General features: G+C 42.6%; 1 protein-coding gene across 2 annotated transcripts in view; it reads right to left on the bottom strand.

Moving 5' to 3' along the window:
- Nucleotides 1-19356, bottom strand: part of BRF1 (BRF1 RNA polymerase III transcription initiation factor subunit) — a 171991-nt gene that overhangs the window by 4763 nt on the left and 147872 nt on the right. For both annotated transcript variants that reach the window (XM_032187558.1, XM_032187560.1), the window contains exon 16: nt 1290-1341. In XM_032187558.1, coding sequence (XP_032043449.1) covers nt 1290-1341 — 52 coding nt within the window. The remainder of the gene's footprint in view (nt 1-1289; nt 1342-19356) is intronic.

The raw sequence follows: 19356 nt of genomic DNA, 5'->3' as shown, positions 1-19356 counted from the left end.
ACACTGAGTCCATCTACACTTTAGGTATAAGTAGAAATAGACACAACAGTTTGAGACGAATCAGCATCATAATGTCTATCATTTTTTTTGCTTAAAGTATCCATCTGCTCTGAAAAAGTGGCCGAATATAAAAGAGCTACAATTGAGTCATTATTTTTTTAAATTGCACCATGCTAATTAAAATGTGACCTTCTTCTAATTATCATGTCCACTTCCAGACTGCTATAGTTCTAAAAATGTGCAGGGTTTTCTAATGAGCATAAAGTAAGTGAAAATGTATTTCCCTAGGCAGGATATCAAACTGTTTCTGAAAATCAACGGGTTTTAGTAATTTTAAAAATAAGGCAGTCCAACAACACCTTTAAATAGAACTTCCTGGATTCTTCCAGACAACCTGGACGTCTGTTTGGCTTGTACCTTTCCATGGGCATACATCTTTCACGTAGGCATTGTGAAAGCCCAGTAGACTATCAAAGAATACTAGCATACTTTCAAAAGGGCACCAGTGTCACACACACATGGGAAAAGCAAGAATGCTTTCCTTTGGTATATTAGGAACAGGATTGTCAGATACATGGTAGGCAGTTCTTTTATCATCTGCAAAACACAGGTGTTTGTTTCGTACAGTGGAAGTACAATAGCAGAGGAAAGCTGTGATTGCTGTGACTGGTAACAATCACAACCCCCTCGTCCCAACATACACATTCACAAAGCCACCCAGGGAAGATTTCTGATGGTGGCCAGTTACCAGCACTAACTTTTCTATGGAAATATTACTTCCAAAGTAAACAAAACAGAGTAAGCCATGCTCTGTTGGGTACCTTGTCGGTTCATGTTTCCTCACCAGTCTCCTGAGGCAGACCCCAGGACCCCAGCCCTTTCCTTGAGCCCCCACCAGCTCCACAGAAGCAGCACTGCGTTGTCCCCCTTCTCTGGGGGTACGGTCCAAGTGATGAAAGAGGCACAAGCTCTGCCCTCTCCTACTGCTCCTACCCACTTGTTCAAACGTGCCCTTTCAGAGCTTGCAGGGAGTTTTCTCTTTTTCCTGTCTAACCAGGGATTATGAGGTTAAGGTTACTGGTGGGTAAGTAAGGGCAAATCCTGGTTAGAAGGCAAGTAACCTCAGCTTTGCAGTGTTTGCATTAAGCAGCTCCTGCTCTGATCACCGAGACAAGATTCTCCTTTCTTTTGCCCATATCAACCGCATAACCTGAGCCAGGCTGAGAAATGCTTGTCACAATTTCCAGACTCTAACCATGGCACTACAAGAAGTGCTGGACTTTACATACCTCTTCGGTGGCAGCCTTTTTAGCTAGCTGTGTAGAAATCAAAGGTCTTAATCTGGAAAAAAAGGAAAGAAGAAACGGTGAACATCAGAGAAGATACACCACACACAAGAGTTTGACACACACATTATTCACTATCCAAACAACGAAAACACTTCACTAGAGTTATACTGTGCAATTACTTCTTTTAAGATACAAAACAAAGTTCACAGTGGATAGCCACATACTTCACAATAATTAATACACACATTCCCTTGTAAGCATCTGCCCCAATTCAGGATAATAAGAAAAAATGCCAATCAACAAGCTCAGTAGCAAAACTTCATCTCAGACTGCAGCTCCAGCTCATCCTGAAGGTCTGTAAAAGAGATGGCTTTATCACATATTACAAAAGTCAACAGACTCAAGGAAGTGATGAGGAAAAGAAGACCAACAACAGCAATGCTTCATCCCTCTGTTGCTGTCTGAATGTGTGGCCGCAGCACTTTGGAGCAGAGCAAAACCTGCACCTGCAGGCTGCCTGCCTGAAAGCACCGGGGATGGGCCCAGGGAGACAGGTCACGCTTTTGGGCACAACAACAGATTTTTTGGAACAATGCAGACATGACAAAAATAAGGCACTTTCTGAATTGCCCGGCATTACTCTACTTCCCTTTAGTTGATGACATATGCAGGATACCAGTAAGATTACATACACAAGGATACCGTAATTATCACAAACTGAATTTTAACCTCCAGCTACAGAAACCATTATCAAGAACAAGGGGACTCTGCATACCTTGAATGAGAAGTGACAGAAATTGAACCGTAAACACTAAAAATACCCTGCAGCGGATACAAAAAGACCTGCATATTTGGGGAGAAAAGATGGATCAGCATTACTCTACAGCTAAGTGTTAAATATTGTTCTTTTCTGAAAAGCATTTCACAGCCGGTTGTCTCCTTAGTGCCATGAAGGCTGTTCTCAATCCATCATTTACTGTTGCTTTCTGGTCTCTCCTCCTCATCGAGACATACCCAGTCATGAAAAGGATGACTTGTTTTCTACAGAAACACTGCTCAGACAGCTCCTCAAGTTTGTCTTTTAACTAAATCTCCACAAACAACTTAATGAATACCAATTTATGTCTCTAGAGATACAGTCTTTTATGATAAGCAGTATCTTTCTTATTTTTCTATTAGTCATTCCTTCCTGTTAACACGCAGATACTGGTTGTTTTCCTACTTCTATATTTCAAATGATCAGCAGGAGGAAACAAAACCCCGGAGAATGAGCAGGGCAGACTTTAGATCATTATCTCTGATAGAGAAGGCAATATTAAAATACAAGACCCTGGCTAAGCTCCAAACATGGTCAGAAAATGGTCATCTCTGGAATGCTTCACAATACCTGAAGGGCATTTCAGCAACCAAAGCAGCCCAAGGTGACTCTTTACAATAGATCTAAATGAAAAGATGGCACAGGAACGCTTCAGGAGCTGTACTACTGCACGGTCCAGAACAAATTATTCTGCTACAGATATTTCTTGTCATATTTCATGATTATCAAAAACTTCAAGAAAGAGATATTCTTGACCCACATAAATTATCTATTACTTACAATTCCTGGCAGACTTCTGGGCTTAGAAAGAATGCATTTCAAGGTACACACAAACATCTCCCTACATGCCTGGCCTCCTCTTTTCTTTTTCTAATGTGAACCGTACAGTTTTCCCAAAATTTGAGACTACCTGTCAATCACTGCTTTCCAAAAGTCACCCTGTTTAGATGCTTACAAACATACAAATGCAGCGGTGTCAAAAGGTTAAGTAGCTGAAGGATGCTAATTATCAACCAGGTTGTATTTCATTGACATAACTGGGAAAAAAACAACAGGGGGAAGCAACGAAGGACCTTTATTTTAAACCACTAGTAGTGATTATTGTAATTAACATTGTACCAAAGATAGCAACTATTGCTTCATGCTACCAGAAGACTTCAGACCTCCCTAGAGCACTCTGAAATCTTTCCTTCCCCCCAATTAAAATCAAGCTGTTGAGTAAGACTCACAAGGTAATCAGAAACTGCTGACACTTCTTTTAGAGCAAATTATGCATGTGCTCACACAGTGAAGAAAACCATCACAGCTATAGGAAGCAGAAAGTAAACATTCCAGTTTAATTTTAATTAAAACGGTCACCGAATGAAAATAAAAAGATTCATGCTTATGAAAGGCCTATTTGCAAACTAATGCTAAATCCAGGAGCCCTTCCACACCATTTTTCAGCAGCGAGTGACTCTCACACCCATTCTGAAATTAAAGGTGTATTTCTGCTCCGTGATAATTGCTCACAAAGCGTACTTCTTCACTCCATTACTAGAAATATAGCGTTGTCATCCAATTTGGGTAATTCAGTTTCTCCCTCAGCATAGTATTTAATGCACCCAAAAGCACGGGGCTGGTCTCCCCCCTCGGCGAGCTGTGGCAACTTGCCACATGGGCTGAGCCCTGAAAAAAGCTAAAACCATCACAGAGAGAGAAAAACTTGTTTTCCATCTAAAATAATACCTTTCAATGCAATTAGATTAAAATAAAATGTTGATTTCTCTCCCTTGGCTCTCTCAGGTCTATGGAGAAGCCTATTACTGTACAAAACCATTCAGGAGGGTTTTATAGGGGCGCTTGGGTTTTGTTTTGTTTCTCAAATGCCCCGATGCCTTGACCTCCTTAAACCAGAGCAGCTGCTGCCACACCAGCCATATGGAGCAATAAATTACTGGCTGCCATGGCTACAGATACAGGATCCTTCTGCTGTCTGGCTGCACCACACAGGGTGGAAAGAAGTGCAGGATGTCCTCATGGAGAAGCACGACTGCTTTCGAGGTTGAGTCAGGTCTGAGTATTAAGGATCAAAAAAGCAGCTTGAAAAAACAGGTAACTGAAGCATCTTACCCAACTTTTAATGGGCATTACTCAATCTCATCTATAAAACGCTTTCAAGGTACACATGTGCACATAGACCTTATCTGTGAACAATTTTGTCCATTTAAGTCCACTTTGAATTCAGGGTTGCCAAGTCCCATAAATAAGCATCCTATCCTGCACCGAGATACAACCCCATATATGCTAAAGCAACCACAGCCTCTGTTTTCTCAGGGACATGGTTTAATAGCAGTAGACTTGGCAGTGCCGGGTTAACGGTTGGACTTGATGATCTTACAGGTCTTTTCCAACCTAAAAGATTCTATGATGTCATGATTTAAAATGTAATGTTGTGACTAGAGAGCAGTGGTGCCCCTGGCCTTCCCAAACATTTCAGTTATTGCTCACTAGTGATGCCAATTTCTGGTTTGGGGCACTCTCATTATGAACTCTGCAATTTAATACAGTACACTGTGGGAGGGAGTAACAAAACAAGCAACTTTCTGAACAGCAATACAATCTGTAAAAAGAGGGGAAAAAAAAGATTTCACACAGCCCTAAGTGTTATATCCACATTTCAAACTGCTTCGAAAATTATGCAGATCTACAAATGCTCATGTCAGCCAACACACTTAACACTGGAAGCATATAATCTTGACATGTTCCCGACAAAAACTAGTGGCACGGTACATGGCATCAGAGGCTGCTCCCCGCCGAATCTGCTCCGCTTGCGCTTCGCTCGCAGTTAAGATGTGCACGATAACATCTCGGTTTGTCCTCCAGCTTAACAATTTAAAAGAAGATTCGGTATAATAGCTTCTGACAGGGCTGAAGATCACACAGACTGAACTTTCAAAGTGAACAAATTCTCTGAAAAACAAGCTGGCTGTGACAAACAACTGTTTTTATTTTGCTTATTATTTAATAACAAAGGATTACACCGCACAGAACATAATGCAGAAGGCATACTACGAGGCAATAAAAGCAGCTAACTCACATCAGGCTGTGTGCCCACTGAAAAGGTTTATGATACTGTAACAATCTCCTCAGTGAAATCCTGAAAGTAATTTGGAAACTCACCCAAAGCTCTGTTTCTTACTGAATTTTAATTTAGTCCATCCAAGTAGGGAACATCTTATTGCTGCTTACCGCACATACTAATTTTATATGCAGACAAACCCAGGATATAGGATGGCAAGCAGAGATACAATGGGGCCCAGAGCCACAAGCCTGTGGTATAATTATGCAGGTCATCTAAGACAAATGCGTATAAAACCTATATAACCATACCACAGGCATTTCATATGTATGCCACTTCAGTGACAGAAAAAGCTATTTAGAAACGATTCATTGGGAGACCGGTCAGGTTCTTCGTGCTGGTTGAGATACTCCTCCCACCTGAGGCCAGATGGTTTTGCCTCAGGAAGTCAGTTTACCAGACATCTGTGTGAGAAGGAAATTAATATAAATGTTTATCCCGGCTAAAAGTGCCCTTTAATTAGGTACTGTCAATGTTATCCTTACCGGAAAGCTGGGAATTACCTCCCTGCGAGGCTTTAATGCTCTTATTGGAAACACAGCAGCAGCAGGAGATACGGACCCATCCTTCTACCATCAGCACCAGAGGGAAGAGAGACCCACTTGGGCAGGGTCCATGGCTCTTTTCCAGAAGACGAAACACAGACTGGAATCATGACCCCAATCCCACAGCACTTCAGGGTTTGCATACATGTATAGAGCTGCAGGCCCACCGTCCTCTGCATCCTGTCATGGCTGTGAGCTGGGCCCTGACAGGAGCCATTCCCTTCCCCTGGGAGGGAAACCAAGGCCATGGCTGGTTGTGGCACTGATAAACGTCTGCCTGAGGGCTTCTGAACAGGGACTAGGGTGTAAAGGTACACTGTGACACATCAGAAGTTCAGATACAGCCACAGAAATGTCAGCTCTACAGAAAGACAAAAGAGCTCTGATGCTCACACCTTGACACCATGTGTGCCTGAACGTGAGGCAGAGAGTTATTTTTGGCTTTCTGGAAGCCAGGCTGACCGGCCCTTAGCCCAACCCGGCTCAACAGCAGCACGAAGGCCTCAGGGATCTTCTCTGAATCACTCTTTCTAGTGATAGGGCCACGGAGACCTCAGCTAATGACCGAGACGCCAACCAAGAGCATGTCCTCACTGCAGTGACCTCAGCTCACACACACTAAGCTCCTTTGGAGCTGGCTAACCCAGCACTGCCAGCCATACCAAGAGGCTGACGGGGCATGAGGCAGGGTAAGAACCCTACCAGACACAACCAGGCACCTGGCAGCAAGATCAGGGTGCGCTGAGCACCGCCTGAGCCCAACGCCTGCAAGAACTCCGTCACCTACACCAAGGTAGCCAACGTCTTCCTGCTATTTCTGAGCATGCGACACCACACAAAGAGCCATTTTAAGGAACGAAAAAGCAAAGCTAAAGTGACAACAGAAACTGGAGCAAAATGAGAAATTGTTCCCACTTTTGATTCCTACTCAGTCCTCTTTAATGCTGGATCAGAGGAGCAGCGCTTTCATCAGCACAGCATCAGACAACGCGGCACCGAGAACATCCTCAGCGCTAATGAGATCGGCCTCTTCTAGCAAACACCCAGGCTTAAGTACCTAGGGACCAACAACTCATAGGAGTAAACCGGCAAAAAAATAAGAACCCCTATCACTGGCTACAGGAAACAGTTATCAGCAAAGAGATAAGCACCTACACCATTCACCAATACACTCCTGCATCTCTCTTGGAAAACAAGAACTTTGCTTTCAAGAAAAAAAAATGTACTTTGTTCACAAGTATAGTGAACTAAACACCCATTTCAGACTTTTCTGAGGGGGGTGGAGGTTACCAACACCTGCTGTTACTAACCCACCTCAGAGTGGGCAATATTCTTCTGCATAGCTGTAGCAATCATTCCTCATTTAGGTGCCGTAAAATGTCACCTTGTTATTCTTTCCACTAAAACAAAAGATTTTCAACAGCAAAAATGAAAAGAATGAAATCTAAAGCCACCTTATTGGGACCAAATGAAATTATACTACAGCAGCAGATCCAAAACAATCTCTGCACATATCAGATTCTAAAGGAAATTGCTGCAGACCATGGGAAATTACAATTGCTCCAGGACAAGAAAGGCTGACTGATCTAATATTTCTGGTTGACACACCTTCTTCCTGGGCTTGTCAATAAAGATCCTGATGAGCTCATCTCTCCACAGGTCAGGAAAATATTAGTTGAAAATATGCTATTCCTTTCACCAGGCAAATTTTTCCAGACGAAATGATGGCAGCGAGGCATATTTGCACCTTGCTGGGAAAAACTATTTAAAATAAGGAAGCTGTGAAGCATTTTAATGAAGGTAAATGATTAATCATGATGGTTTCAGTTAACCAAGTCTAATGACAATGTCACTTTTAAGACACAAGTGTGAGACAACTCATGTGGTGACAATTCAAATACGTCCAACTATCTCATAGCATGGTCTTTCAAATGGTAACAGTGCAGAATGCATCTATTATAGCAGAAAGCACTATTATTAGCAGATAAGGCAAACATAAATCATTTTTAAATCATGCTTGGGACTACAGTAGCAGAAATGAAATTCAGAAAGTCAAACAAACCCATCATCTCAACAGAAACGTATTACTGAAAAGATCTCAGCAGTAGCACTGCCGTCTTTATTTCTGATACAAATGTATTTGCTAGACTCACAAAGGGAGGATTACAAATATTTGCTTTTGGACAGGTGTTTTGATCAATCTCAACCTCATAAAAACTGCTAATGAGGCAAAAGATGAAAAGAAAAACATCTTAGTAACCTGCAGCCTCTGTGAACAATCCGCTGAGACTGTTATACCCAAAGGTGCTGCCAGATTTATCATTAGATCTTCCTTGGTGACATTACAAGGACAAAAATCATGCTAGGCATAACACTAACTCACCACTTCCACTGCCTCTGACAACATATACCACTGTGCAAATTAAGTTTCTCTCATCAGATTACACAGCCAAAACCAATATTTCAAAATTCAGGTAACTATAGATTCATCCAAGTAATCCATCAAGGAATAAAGATGGATGACAGATTTTTTTTTTTCCTTGTGTCTGGTCTATTCTACATTAAAGAGCAGTTTCACTGCCAGCCATCTGGAAATCAATGTATTCCAAGCTTTATTTTATGATTACCAACATTCCCCTTCGTAACTCATTTCTAATTATAAGCAATAAATCATTCCCTCTTGCTTGTAATTTATAACAGCCAATTAAGGCAAACCTCTTATTTAAATAGCAAATCTAGCTTTAAAGCATCACGCATTCTGAGGTACGCACGGCACACATCTAATCAAGCAGATGAGTGGTAGATGACGATTTGACTTGGCTTTTGCAGCCAGGGAGGAGTCACAGAGGGAGGAACCTGCCCTGCTCGTGTGACCTAAGTATGCCAGGCCTTGCCAGAACCGAAGGCACGGGTCTTATCCGCCTGATTTAATGCAGAAGAGATTGACACGTTGTGAAACGTGAGCCAGTAGGCACCTCAGGGAAGTCTGGTGTGAAGACTTCCCTTGAACATACCAGGAACTGAATGAAAAGGCTGTAACAGGAGAAGAAGCTGTAGGTTGGTCTAGGGGTAAGTTCTGGATGGTTTTTAGTTTGGTTTTTACAAAGGTAAAAGTACACAGCTGTAAATTTAATACTAAAACAAAACAAAACAAAACAAAAAAACTAAAGCAACTTTTCCTGTGAGAGCATTTGTTTGAGCTCTCACAAGCAGCCTGGCCTCCTCCTTGCAAGCCCAAGGACACCATCACGCACACCCATGAGCTCACCCCCTCGGTTATCTCTGTTGAACAAGATTTTGCACATTTTATCCTATAGCGTGGCACTTGGCACGAGCACAGCATTCACTTGAATGACTCCTCTCCATCCCTCACAGCCAGCAGAGGGTCAGGCAGAACAAGGCCATGAAACGGTCTGCAAAGAGAAGGCGTCACCAAATAAATCCGGATTGTTCCTTTGGGGAGAAGTCTTTAATGGTGATTTCCTACGACAACTCTTACTGACAGAAGAATTATCAAAGAAATGTACTGGAGGATTTCAGACGAGACAAAACAAGGTGGGTCCAAGAGCACTGGCAAGGACACTGAGACATTTTTAAATGTATTTGTTCTTCACTGTAGGTCTGAATAACAGGCATGTGAGAGCAAACACAAGAGAGAGGCATCTTATAAATAGCTCTGCTGGGATTTGTCTGCTAGGAAAAAAAAGAAAGAAAGAACTCTTGTCAGAAAAGTATTTGATATAATTTTGGATGCAGAATTTATTACATGAGAAACTGATCTCAGGAACGTGGAAGTGGTTCCCACTGAGATTTTATTTGGTCATCACACAGCTCAAGTCTGTTCCAGCTTCGCATCGTGTCATCTGGTAACAGTTTACAGTAGGAATCGAGGGAACTGGATTTGGAAAAAATCCATCACAACTGACCTAAATCTGATCTGACCTGAATAATCAAACTAATACAAAATTCAAATACGGCTAGACAGAAGCAAGGAGAGATAATTCATTAGTGGCTGGAGTTCTTTCAAGAGTTTCCTTTCCTTATCCCCACACGAGGGTTATGCACCCCACCCTACTTTTCTTCCCAAAAAGCCATGATGTTAGAAGCTACCCTAGCATCTCCTTGTACCATTTGCTTTCCTTTTCAGACCCTGAAGGACGAGATGCCACAGCACCACCATGACACACAGCCTATGTGGTTATGCTGCCAACTTCACTTTACTCCTAAGAGCCAGAGCTGAAGGCATGCAGGTGCAGCAACATCTAGGCAAACACACAGCAAGTCCCCATAGACAGATCATTATTTATGTACACCTTGTACCGAGTGTTCAACAAATACTTTCGTGACTTTCAAGACTCCTTATCTTCTTTATAAAAGAGATCTAAGTATTATTTATTAATCTTCTCCAAACACAAAGCTCAAAGACATCTTAGCATCTGGTTTACACTCTCAGTAGTGAGAATGAAGCACTTGGAAGAAAGCTCAAAAATCACTGGTTTGATGTTGGTGAAACTTGGACAGGACTTCTGGCAAAAACTTTGGATGAGGATGCAACAAAAAAGCCTATGCAAAAGTGTAAAGGGTGAGAGAAACAGAGACCAAAGCTCATACATTTCAGTTTGAAAATAAGGCATCATTCCTATTCTGCCTGTGGATGTATATCTTCCCCATACAAAGTTTTAAAAGCTTTATATAAACTATACTTCTAAGTAAGCTTGTAATTAGCTAGGGACAGGCTTGGCTCTAATTATAACTTGTAGAGACACACATTATGGAAATACCTAGCTAATAATCCTAGCGATGCTCTGCTGATGGCTCAAGTCAGGCTGGCATGTGACTGCCTTGTAACCACTGGAGTACTTTCTGTCTTGTGCAAACCAGCATCCCTAAGGAAGCCTGAAGGACCGGTCTGCCAGGTCTTCCTCCCAGCTGGATAATCCAGGCTTGGCTGCCATCGGTGATGTGATCTTCTGTGTGCCTGCGTCCGCCTTCCCTGCTCCGTACGGTGTGCTGTGGGATACCTGTTCTCACCTCACCAGGACATGCTGATACCAGAAGGACCTGGGAACCCGATCGATGTGGCCAATCTTGTGCCATTTCACCCACAGCATGTGCCCAGCACATCCTTCTCTCAGATACCAGCACACACTGCGAGCATGAGTCATAGATTAGTCTTTACAGCCTATTTCAAAGTTAAAATGAAGCTGATCTCACGTCTTACCTCAAAGCCAAAATCTCTAAAAACCAAACAAAAGCCCAACAAGACGTTCTGCTGCGAGAGCATCACTCCAAGTCAAAGTCTCTGTAAATCTACAGGTTCATGCAGGTCTCTCACAACGTTGGATCCAATGTCTACTGAAACAATAATGGTCCAGAGACTAAACCATACACTTTTATTCCAACCTTGGAAGCTACTTGCATGGCAATCTCTACTTGGGTCTAAGCATACATGTTTAATAAATTATAAATATGGTATGAATCACCGGGAAAACAGCCATTTACCAATGAACATGATACAAGTGTAAAAAAGGAGTTGCCACACACTGTAAGCCCTTGCTTACACATCCTATTATGTACTAATGAATCACTGAACTGGGTCCCAGAAGCTCTTCACGTTATAAAAAGCCTGTCCCCTTAGCAATGCACTTGGTACAGACAAACAGAGCAGGGTAAAAATGTAGCCACATTTTCCTACGGAAAGAAAATTCTAAATGGAAGTGTTAATAAGGAAAACAAAACTAATTGCTGGTTTAAAATCTGTGTACAATATGTGCAATTCCCTTCAAGAGAGGAGGACACTGTTTCTAATGAAGGCAGCAGACAGTAATGTCTTCTCCATTGGCTTGGGGAAGCCCCATGCCACACAGCTCAAATTAAGTTTGCTTACCTGTTGAAAGGGAATCCTACATGGAAAGCAGATTTATTTTCATTTAGTAGTGGTTTGTTTTAATACAGCTTAATGCTAACAGATACGAATTAACCAACAGAAACCTCACTCAAACTGCAGGGGAGATGCCTCTCGCAGCCTCTTGCTCTGGTTTAACTGGATCAGTTGGAAAACCTCCCAGGTTAAGCCTGTGCTGGCCACAGTCAGGTGCATGGAGCTGCTCTGCGGTCACTCCGCTGGTCTGCTTGGGCCACCAGCCCCTCATTTGGCTCAGACAAAACCAGCTGAGTCAGCCTAAATAGATTTTTGCTACCTATTACCCTTTGAAATCGGTTAAAGGGGGCTTACAAAAGCAGGTCAGCCTGCAGATCTGAGGGCCACTGGGAAGGGGCTGAGATGGGCGGGCAGAGCACTCTGCCTTACAGAGCATCCAGATGGCTCCCGACACCTCCTCTCCCCCCGAACCCACACCTGAACGGGAGGAAGGCTGACCTCAATCGCAAGCATTTGGGAGGCCAAGCCTTCTGTAGCTGGGAACTGGTCCCTAAAGTTAATTCCTTAGCAAAGCAAAGCATGGCAAAATTCACTTGTAAGTATCTGTCCAAAAATCCTTACCCCACCTCATTTTTTACCCTTCCCTTTTAAAGAAGCTGTGGCCCCGGTGCTTAGTCCTTCAGTCACCAAAAATTGAGCTGCTGAGAAGGGTCAGTGTAAAAGCAAGGCGAGCAGTGCGTGTTGCCGACCCAAGTCCACTTAACCGTGGCTAGAGGATTCATTAAAAAGAAAATAGCTGCAGCTTTCTGGCTCCATCCTAGGATTGCTCATGCACATCCTTAACTCTGTATACATGGGAATAGTGAAAGCTCTAACAGTTGTGGTTATCTTTCAGCAGTGTGCTCCCTCGGAAACGCACAACTAAAGACCAAATCAGGTCACCTGAGGAGGAACATGGATGCTGTGCAAGCTACCTTCCTATCACAGTTACTAAGATAGGGACTGCGAACAGTAAAAGGAGTTTAACTGACCGTGAAATGTGCCAATACTACAATAAATAGATACTTATACGCTGTCTTATTCATATAAAGTCCCTCCTTCCCATCCTATCATTCATATTTTGTCCCTGTATTCTGACAAGCTTTTCAGACAAGTGTTGGCATACAGCAGATTTTAGTACAGCTCTAGTAAGAACGAGTAAAACATGAAGTAAACTTTATCCATCTCAACTAAATCCCCGCTCCTTCCTTTGTACCTTGGAGAGCTTGCAGCCTGAAAAAAACAATTGTACTGAACAGAGAAGACAGTGAATTCCCACTGTAGTTTAAATCCTTCTGCATACTAAGCTCTGTTTGAAGATCAATAAAAAATGTACTTTCAGGTTAATCTGCTGCACTTTGAACCTTAACGTCTCGCATGGCAAAGGAAAATTTCACAGAAAACAACCCAATATTCCTCCAAGACCTGAGCTACTTCAAGTTAAGTGCTAGGAAGGATTGTGAGCCTTCGCATGCACAGACCCTTTCTAGCCTTTGTGCTGCTCGCATCCCTCTCCAAAGCCAAAGGGCTCCCCGCTGCACACAAAGAGGAGGCTGTTTGGGCTGAAGTCACAACTTCAAAGACCAGCAGCACAAAATTTGCCAACTTGCTTCGCCATTCAAGCAAATGTCAGCTGGAACAAAAGCACACCCAGGAAAGTTGTTACAGAATGCCACGCTGGGAAAATAATGCAAATTTGTATCGATGATCAACGTAGCTTTAACTAAGTCTAACGAGCAACTTTGCCTTTGTTCTTTTCCATCACCACACTCGTTTTGTTCTGTGAGCTTGAAAAGGCATTTCTGAAGCATCAGTTAAGAAACGCTAGTTTAATAACAAAAAGAGAGCCCCTGCCCTCTCTTTTTTTTTAATGTAAGTCCTGAAAGTGTCGAGTTTAGATTTCCTACATACTGTACTTGGTCAAAATATGCAACAAATGCCTAAGAAGTGCTTGACCTCAGTGTGACAACAGTCTGTACAGCCTCACTTGTAATACATGTCTGCCTTTCGGTTGTTTAATCTCCATACACTGCGTTTCCTTTATCAGCACTACAGCATCATTCCAGTTTGCCCGAGTTTTTTGTGTCTACAAAGTATCGTGGGAACATCACTCCTTGGCAACCTCACACTTGGGTTTTTTAGCATGACGCTACAGAGCTTGCTGTTACTTTGCTCGGTCGGTTAGCAAAATGTTACAACAAATAAATAGTTGCACAAAGTATTTTTTTTTTAGTGCGATGTAATGTAAGTGCCATATTGTAATGTAAACACTTTTCAATGTGCCTTTTTTTATGGAAAAAGCTTTTTAGAGTAAACTGTTTTAAAGGAACTGAATCAAATTTAAACACTTGCACGATAGACTTACATTTGGAAATTAGTTTGGTAGCAATTTACGACCCTTTGACGTGAACTTTCACAGTCGTTCTTAGAGCAAGAATGCATTAGTTCAGAAGTGAAATGGTTTGGCCGCCCTCAATGGGAAAATTACAGCTGAAGCTCCTCAAAGGCTCTTGTTACCTCTAGGCTTTTGAATTTTAATACCTTATTTTAAAATCTTAATAGATGAACAAGAAAGAGGCATAAACCTCCAGTTTCTTCATGACCAAAATACATCCTTCTAGCACGAACCTGTCTCACACAAAGGTGTTAATTACCAACAATGGCAAAAAAAAGTTGATCCAACCAATACCAAATTTATTTACTGCCTCTACAACTTCCCACTGAGTTACGACATCCATGCAAGGAGTCTGAGCATTCAAATTCCCCGTTCATTCATCTTGCCCAACACAAGTGGAAAACGCACACTTCAGAGCGGCATATGAGCAATGTGATGTTTTTACCAAATGGCAGCACCACGCAGAGAAGCCCGGAGCAGATTTCTCTCATCTCCCTACAAAAGAAATAGGTGGATGCCATTGAGCGAGTGCTGCCCCAGCAGTCGAACCCCGGGGTCCTGGCCCGTCAGCGCTCCTGGCGACATGAAAGCACATTTGGCAAAACCCCATTGGAACAGGCCTCGCTCATCTGCCTTATGCTGATCTTTGCAATACCCCGTGGCCCCTGCTAACAGACGTAATGCACTTCAGCTCAGAGACAAAATTACACCTATGGTGTGCTCCAGCTTCCAGGGAGCTCAGGGCATGGGCTGGGAAGGCTGGGATCACCAACCCTTTTCCTGCAGACATCACCTAAACGATTCGTCCAAGAGGTGCCAGGCTGATGCTTGACCCACAGAGCCAGGCTCTGCCCTCCCCTCATGTCCTGATATTCAAAAGACAACTCCATTAGACTCTCACCCATGGGAAGAGCTAAATTTAGCAAAAGCATGATGGACATAACCAAAGCAAACTGCTCCCAAATGCTGGCATTCACCTTGGCCAGTGTGTGTATTCTCTCACATGAGCAGTATTTTTCAGACCAGCCTTTGCTTTTCCTTCATTACACAGATCTCAGCAGCACAGCTTAGATAAGATGATGTTCAAGATGATGCCCTCACCTTTTTTTAACAGATAACAACATCAGAAGTTGAGTAGGTGTCTTCAGGAGTAACAGCTAAAAACTTAGATCCTAGATGTCAAACTGAAATGCAAAGTTGGCTTTAGTTCTGACATAAAGAGCGTGCAAGCCTCACATTTATTAAAAACAGATGAAACAAGTCCCAATTCTTTTTGAATAGCAGAACTACTGAAGAGACTTGGTGGAGTTTAGCACAGCAGGAGTTTTAGTTGTCTATCAGTACGCGTTTAAACACTTGAGGACTTTGCAATAAATGCTGAATTGAATTCACCATCAAAAGACAAAATCCATGTTCTATCTGCCAAAACCTTTAGCAGCCTAAACAGAAAATGTCACAATTGATTTTCAGCAACAGTATGAAAATAAAAAACAGCATTTTAAAGTCTTCAGGGGATATATAGATAGACAGATAAACAGCATAACAGACAGATGGATTTATTGCTATAGGTAATTTTTTACTCCTCCTAAGCAAAAATCAGGCTTCAAATGGGTTGATAGAGCTAAACAGATTAAGAACAAAAAACAACTAGTGAGAAATTTTATTTTTAAAATCTCCAGTCTGTCAGGGTCATCAGCCCAGAGGTATAAAGCGAACAGATTTTGTTGTTACGGCACCACTGTTCTATTTGCATTAAGGTTAAAGAGCTTCGTCTCTCCTTGACTGGTGTCGGCTATAATAAACGAAAACATTTGAAAGGAAAAAACAAAACAAAACACAACCCTGAGCTATTAAAAGTGTTATTTTGGAGTCCCTTCCTCTCCATTTCTGTGAAAAAGTCATAAATTACACTCCAGGGCTGCTTCTCACCCCCAAAACCTCTGCTAAGGGTAGGTCCTGAGACCTTCACCTCTTGGCTGGCCAGGGACAGGCAGTTTTGTGGGAGAGGTGGAGTATTTGCTGATCCCCTCTTCTTTCCAAATTTAACAGGCTTTGTAACACTCCTGATTTAAACGGTGCAGTAAAATAAAGAGAGAAGGAAATGCAAGCCAGTGCCCATAAACTCTCAGGGTTGACTGCAAGCATTTACCAAACTCATGGCATTGGCAAGCAGCACTGCTGAACTGATAAGCTGCCTACCACACTTACAGACAGGCTTGCACATTTAAAAGGGCTGAGAAATAAGCAACTTTATCATACTGCTGTAAGGGAATCAATGTTAATATTAGAAAAAGGAGTTTGAATAATCAGGCTCTGGGAAATGCAGTTTTACCGAGCAGCAAGATGGACCACTTCTAAACATTAGCAAGTAAACAACCTGTTTTCATATAGATCTTTTTCCATATGAGCAACTGAACTGTGTCCAGGATCACAGTAAATCAGATTTTAGTTTTTAACTTCGATTTGCTGCATCGGGAAAAAAAGCTTGTCAAAGTAACTGTTCCAACTTAAAATGGAAAAAATGTCTCTGAGAATGGCAACTGGGGTGGGAAAATAATTACCTGAAGATTTGTTTCTTTAAGACTAAACTCACGTCAACAGGGTCAGCAGAAGCGATGGTGGATGAAGGCCAGGACAACTCCCTTTCACATGGGGGCAGCTGCTGCCTTTCCTGCAAACAAGCAGGAGGCTGCCGCTGCCTCCTCACCTGGAGGAGCAGGCAAGCACTAAGCACCTGCAGGAGACACGAACCAGCTCCTGTCACTTACAAGCATCTTTTAAGATGCTTTCAAATCCTTTCAACACTCCTACTTGTGTTATTAGCTGAAGAAAAAAGGAAAAAAAAGAAGTCTGAGGATGCTGACTCCCACACGGGAAGATGAAATGGGGCCAGAGCTGCAGTTGCACGCAGCAGTCCAGTGTCCTCCTCTCCCGGGACCTGAATTGACAAACTCCTTCAAGTGACCAGGACGTGCAGCACCCTCTGGATTGCCACAGTGTATTTAAGTTCACTTCCAGCTGCAGAGGATGCATATACAAAAATGCTTTACCATCACAGAAGGGTTATGGTTGGAAGGGAGCTCTGGAGATCATCCGGTCCAACCCCTCTGCTCAAGCAGGGCCACCTACAGCAGGTTGCCCAGGAACATTTATCTGTTTCTTCAAGCCTATGAATGTCTTAAGGAACAAATTCAGGCTTGGTTTAACCACATATAGCTCAAAAAAGGCACGAATCTCCTGATACCTCTCTTGTATTTGGCCCTCAACCTGTATTTTGACTGCGCTGTCTTCAACATGGCACTCAACCTGACCACCACCTTCTGCTGTCCCACTGAAACCTGCCTTTTCCTCAGTTTCATTCTAGTTCTGCCATGCCATATGCTGCTCTTTCACTCAGCTATGCTTTAAATGCTTGCATGTTCACGTATACGTCGGCTCCTACCATCAAACTACATATCTGTATTTCAGCATTTCCTCCACATCAGCGCCACGTTGTTTCTCGCTGAAATCACCCTAATGACTCCAATTCTCCCATCCAGGGACGTGAATGGTTCTCCAAGAAAGGCCTAATGCCTCCCTAATCCGTCACGTGGTGCTGCTCCAACACGTGGCCCAAATTGGTCCTTTTGTAGAGCCTCATATCTAATTTGCAGCCCACTATCTCTCTATCTCTTTCAGCCTTATGGCTTTTACAGCTTGTGATCCCATGTACGTCTGCATTTCAGATTATATTTCTTTGGATGCATTAGTCTGGATTTCTTCCAAGATGCTCTTTTTGTTTCCTGCTCTCAGTTGTATTTTTTTTTCTTAGTGGCCCTGTTTTGCACGGCTGTTTTCAGTGTTCTTTACTGTATGAGTCACTTTATTGTCTCCTGCAGATTTCATTAGCACAGTTTTCCATGTCATTATGAAGTAGGACTGGGTTTCACACATTGTTTGAGCTTTCCACTAAGCATCTTCCTGCAAGTTAGCAGCACTCTCACTGTTAGCTCGGGCAGATATTGGTACTCCTCAAAAGGAAAGATCTCAGGGTAGGAGAATCTGCCTAAATAGTGCAAGTTTCCTGAAGTGCTCTGAGGAAAGGGCTCGTGGAGGTGGAGAAGCAGGGTATGCTAACACCATTAAGCTCCTGGAAGGTTTTGTTGTTTCCCATGACCTGTTTTGTTAGGTATTTGAAGGTAACTTCTGCCAGGAGCAGATGGTGTTCGAGCAGACAACTGGCAAGTGATCTACAAGAGTGCACCGAGATGGTGCCGTGCGTGAGTCTGGTCAGTTATCCAGAAAGCGGTATGAATACAACAGGCGCTGCCAAAAGGCACCGTTTCTGAAAGAAAATATAGTAAGTAGGACAAAATAAACCCACAGGTGAGACGTTTTAAGAAACTTTCTGATTGGAGGATGGTGCCCTGCCTGTTAGCAGTTCTGTTTGTGAATTGTTTGTACCAGACGTGATGGCACAGTTAAAACAGAGGACCTGAGAGGCACTTTTTGAGAAATACTTAAACCAAACAAATCTTGATCCTCCATAAAACGCCTTCAAGTGGCTGAATAAATTTCCTCCAATTTTTTCCTCCAATATTATCGTCTTTAAAACCAAAAAAGGCTAACGCAGGCCTTCAAATGAATTCCACCATACATTATTTATGTGTTTCAGATAATCCCCGCTAACTGTCCAAAAACACTTGATTTGCAGCAATTGCATACTCTTCCAGCATAAACATTACTAATGACGGAAAATAAAACCAGAAGGGATCCGTTCCCTTTTTAATGCTAAATATCACACGAATAACTAGCATCTACGTAAATTTAACGCTGCCTCAACACGATTTGCAAAATCACAGACAAAATTGAAAATAAATTGTTAGGAGATTATTGAAGAGAACTCTCACCAGTGATCTCCTAATAAGACCTGGCACTTTGACCTTCAGCCATGTATTTTAACACCTCCGCTTGCTGCAGTGTTTGTGTGAGCCTAAGTGCCACGAGGAGCCCATTTAGGAGCAGTCCCTTGCGCATTACGCCTCAGCAAACCACAAGCCTGAAATAGCCATGGAACCGTTTAAAATATTTACAGCCAACAAGGTCAAGCTCTGGAGATCCTGGACAGAAATCTATCACGCTCTGAAAAATGGAAGGATTTCTTTCAACTCCCACACCCCCCTAAAAAATGTGTTCAATGAAGATTTCAAAGCAGTGTAACAACCAAACCCTGCAAACCCAGGGAAAATCATGCAGAATGTGTTTTCCTTATCCATTACTCACCTCTCTG

Source organism: Aythya fuligula, chromosome 5 (genome assembly GCF_009819795.1).
Source record: "Aythya fuligula isolate bAytFul2 chromosome 5, bAytFul2.pri, whole genome shotgun sequence".
Taxonomy (NCBI): domain Eukaryota; kingdom Metazoa; phylum Chordata; class Aves; order Anseriformes; family Anatidae; genus Aythya; species Aythya fuligula.
Note: the sequence above shows the minus strand (reverse complement) of the source record. Positions and strands in the feature narration are given on the sequence as shown.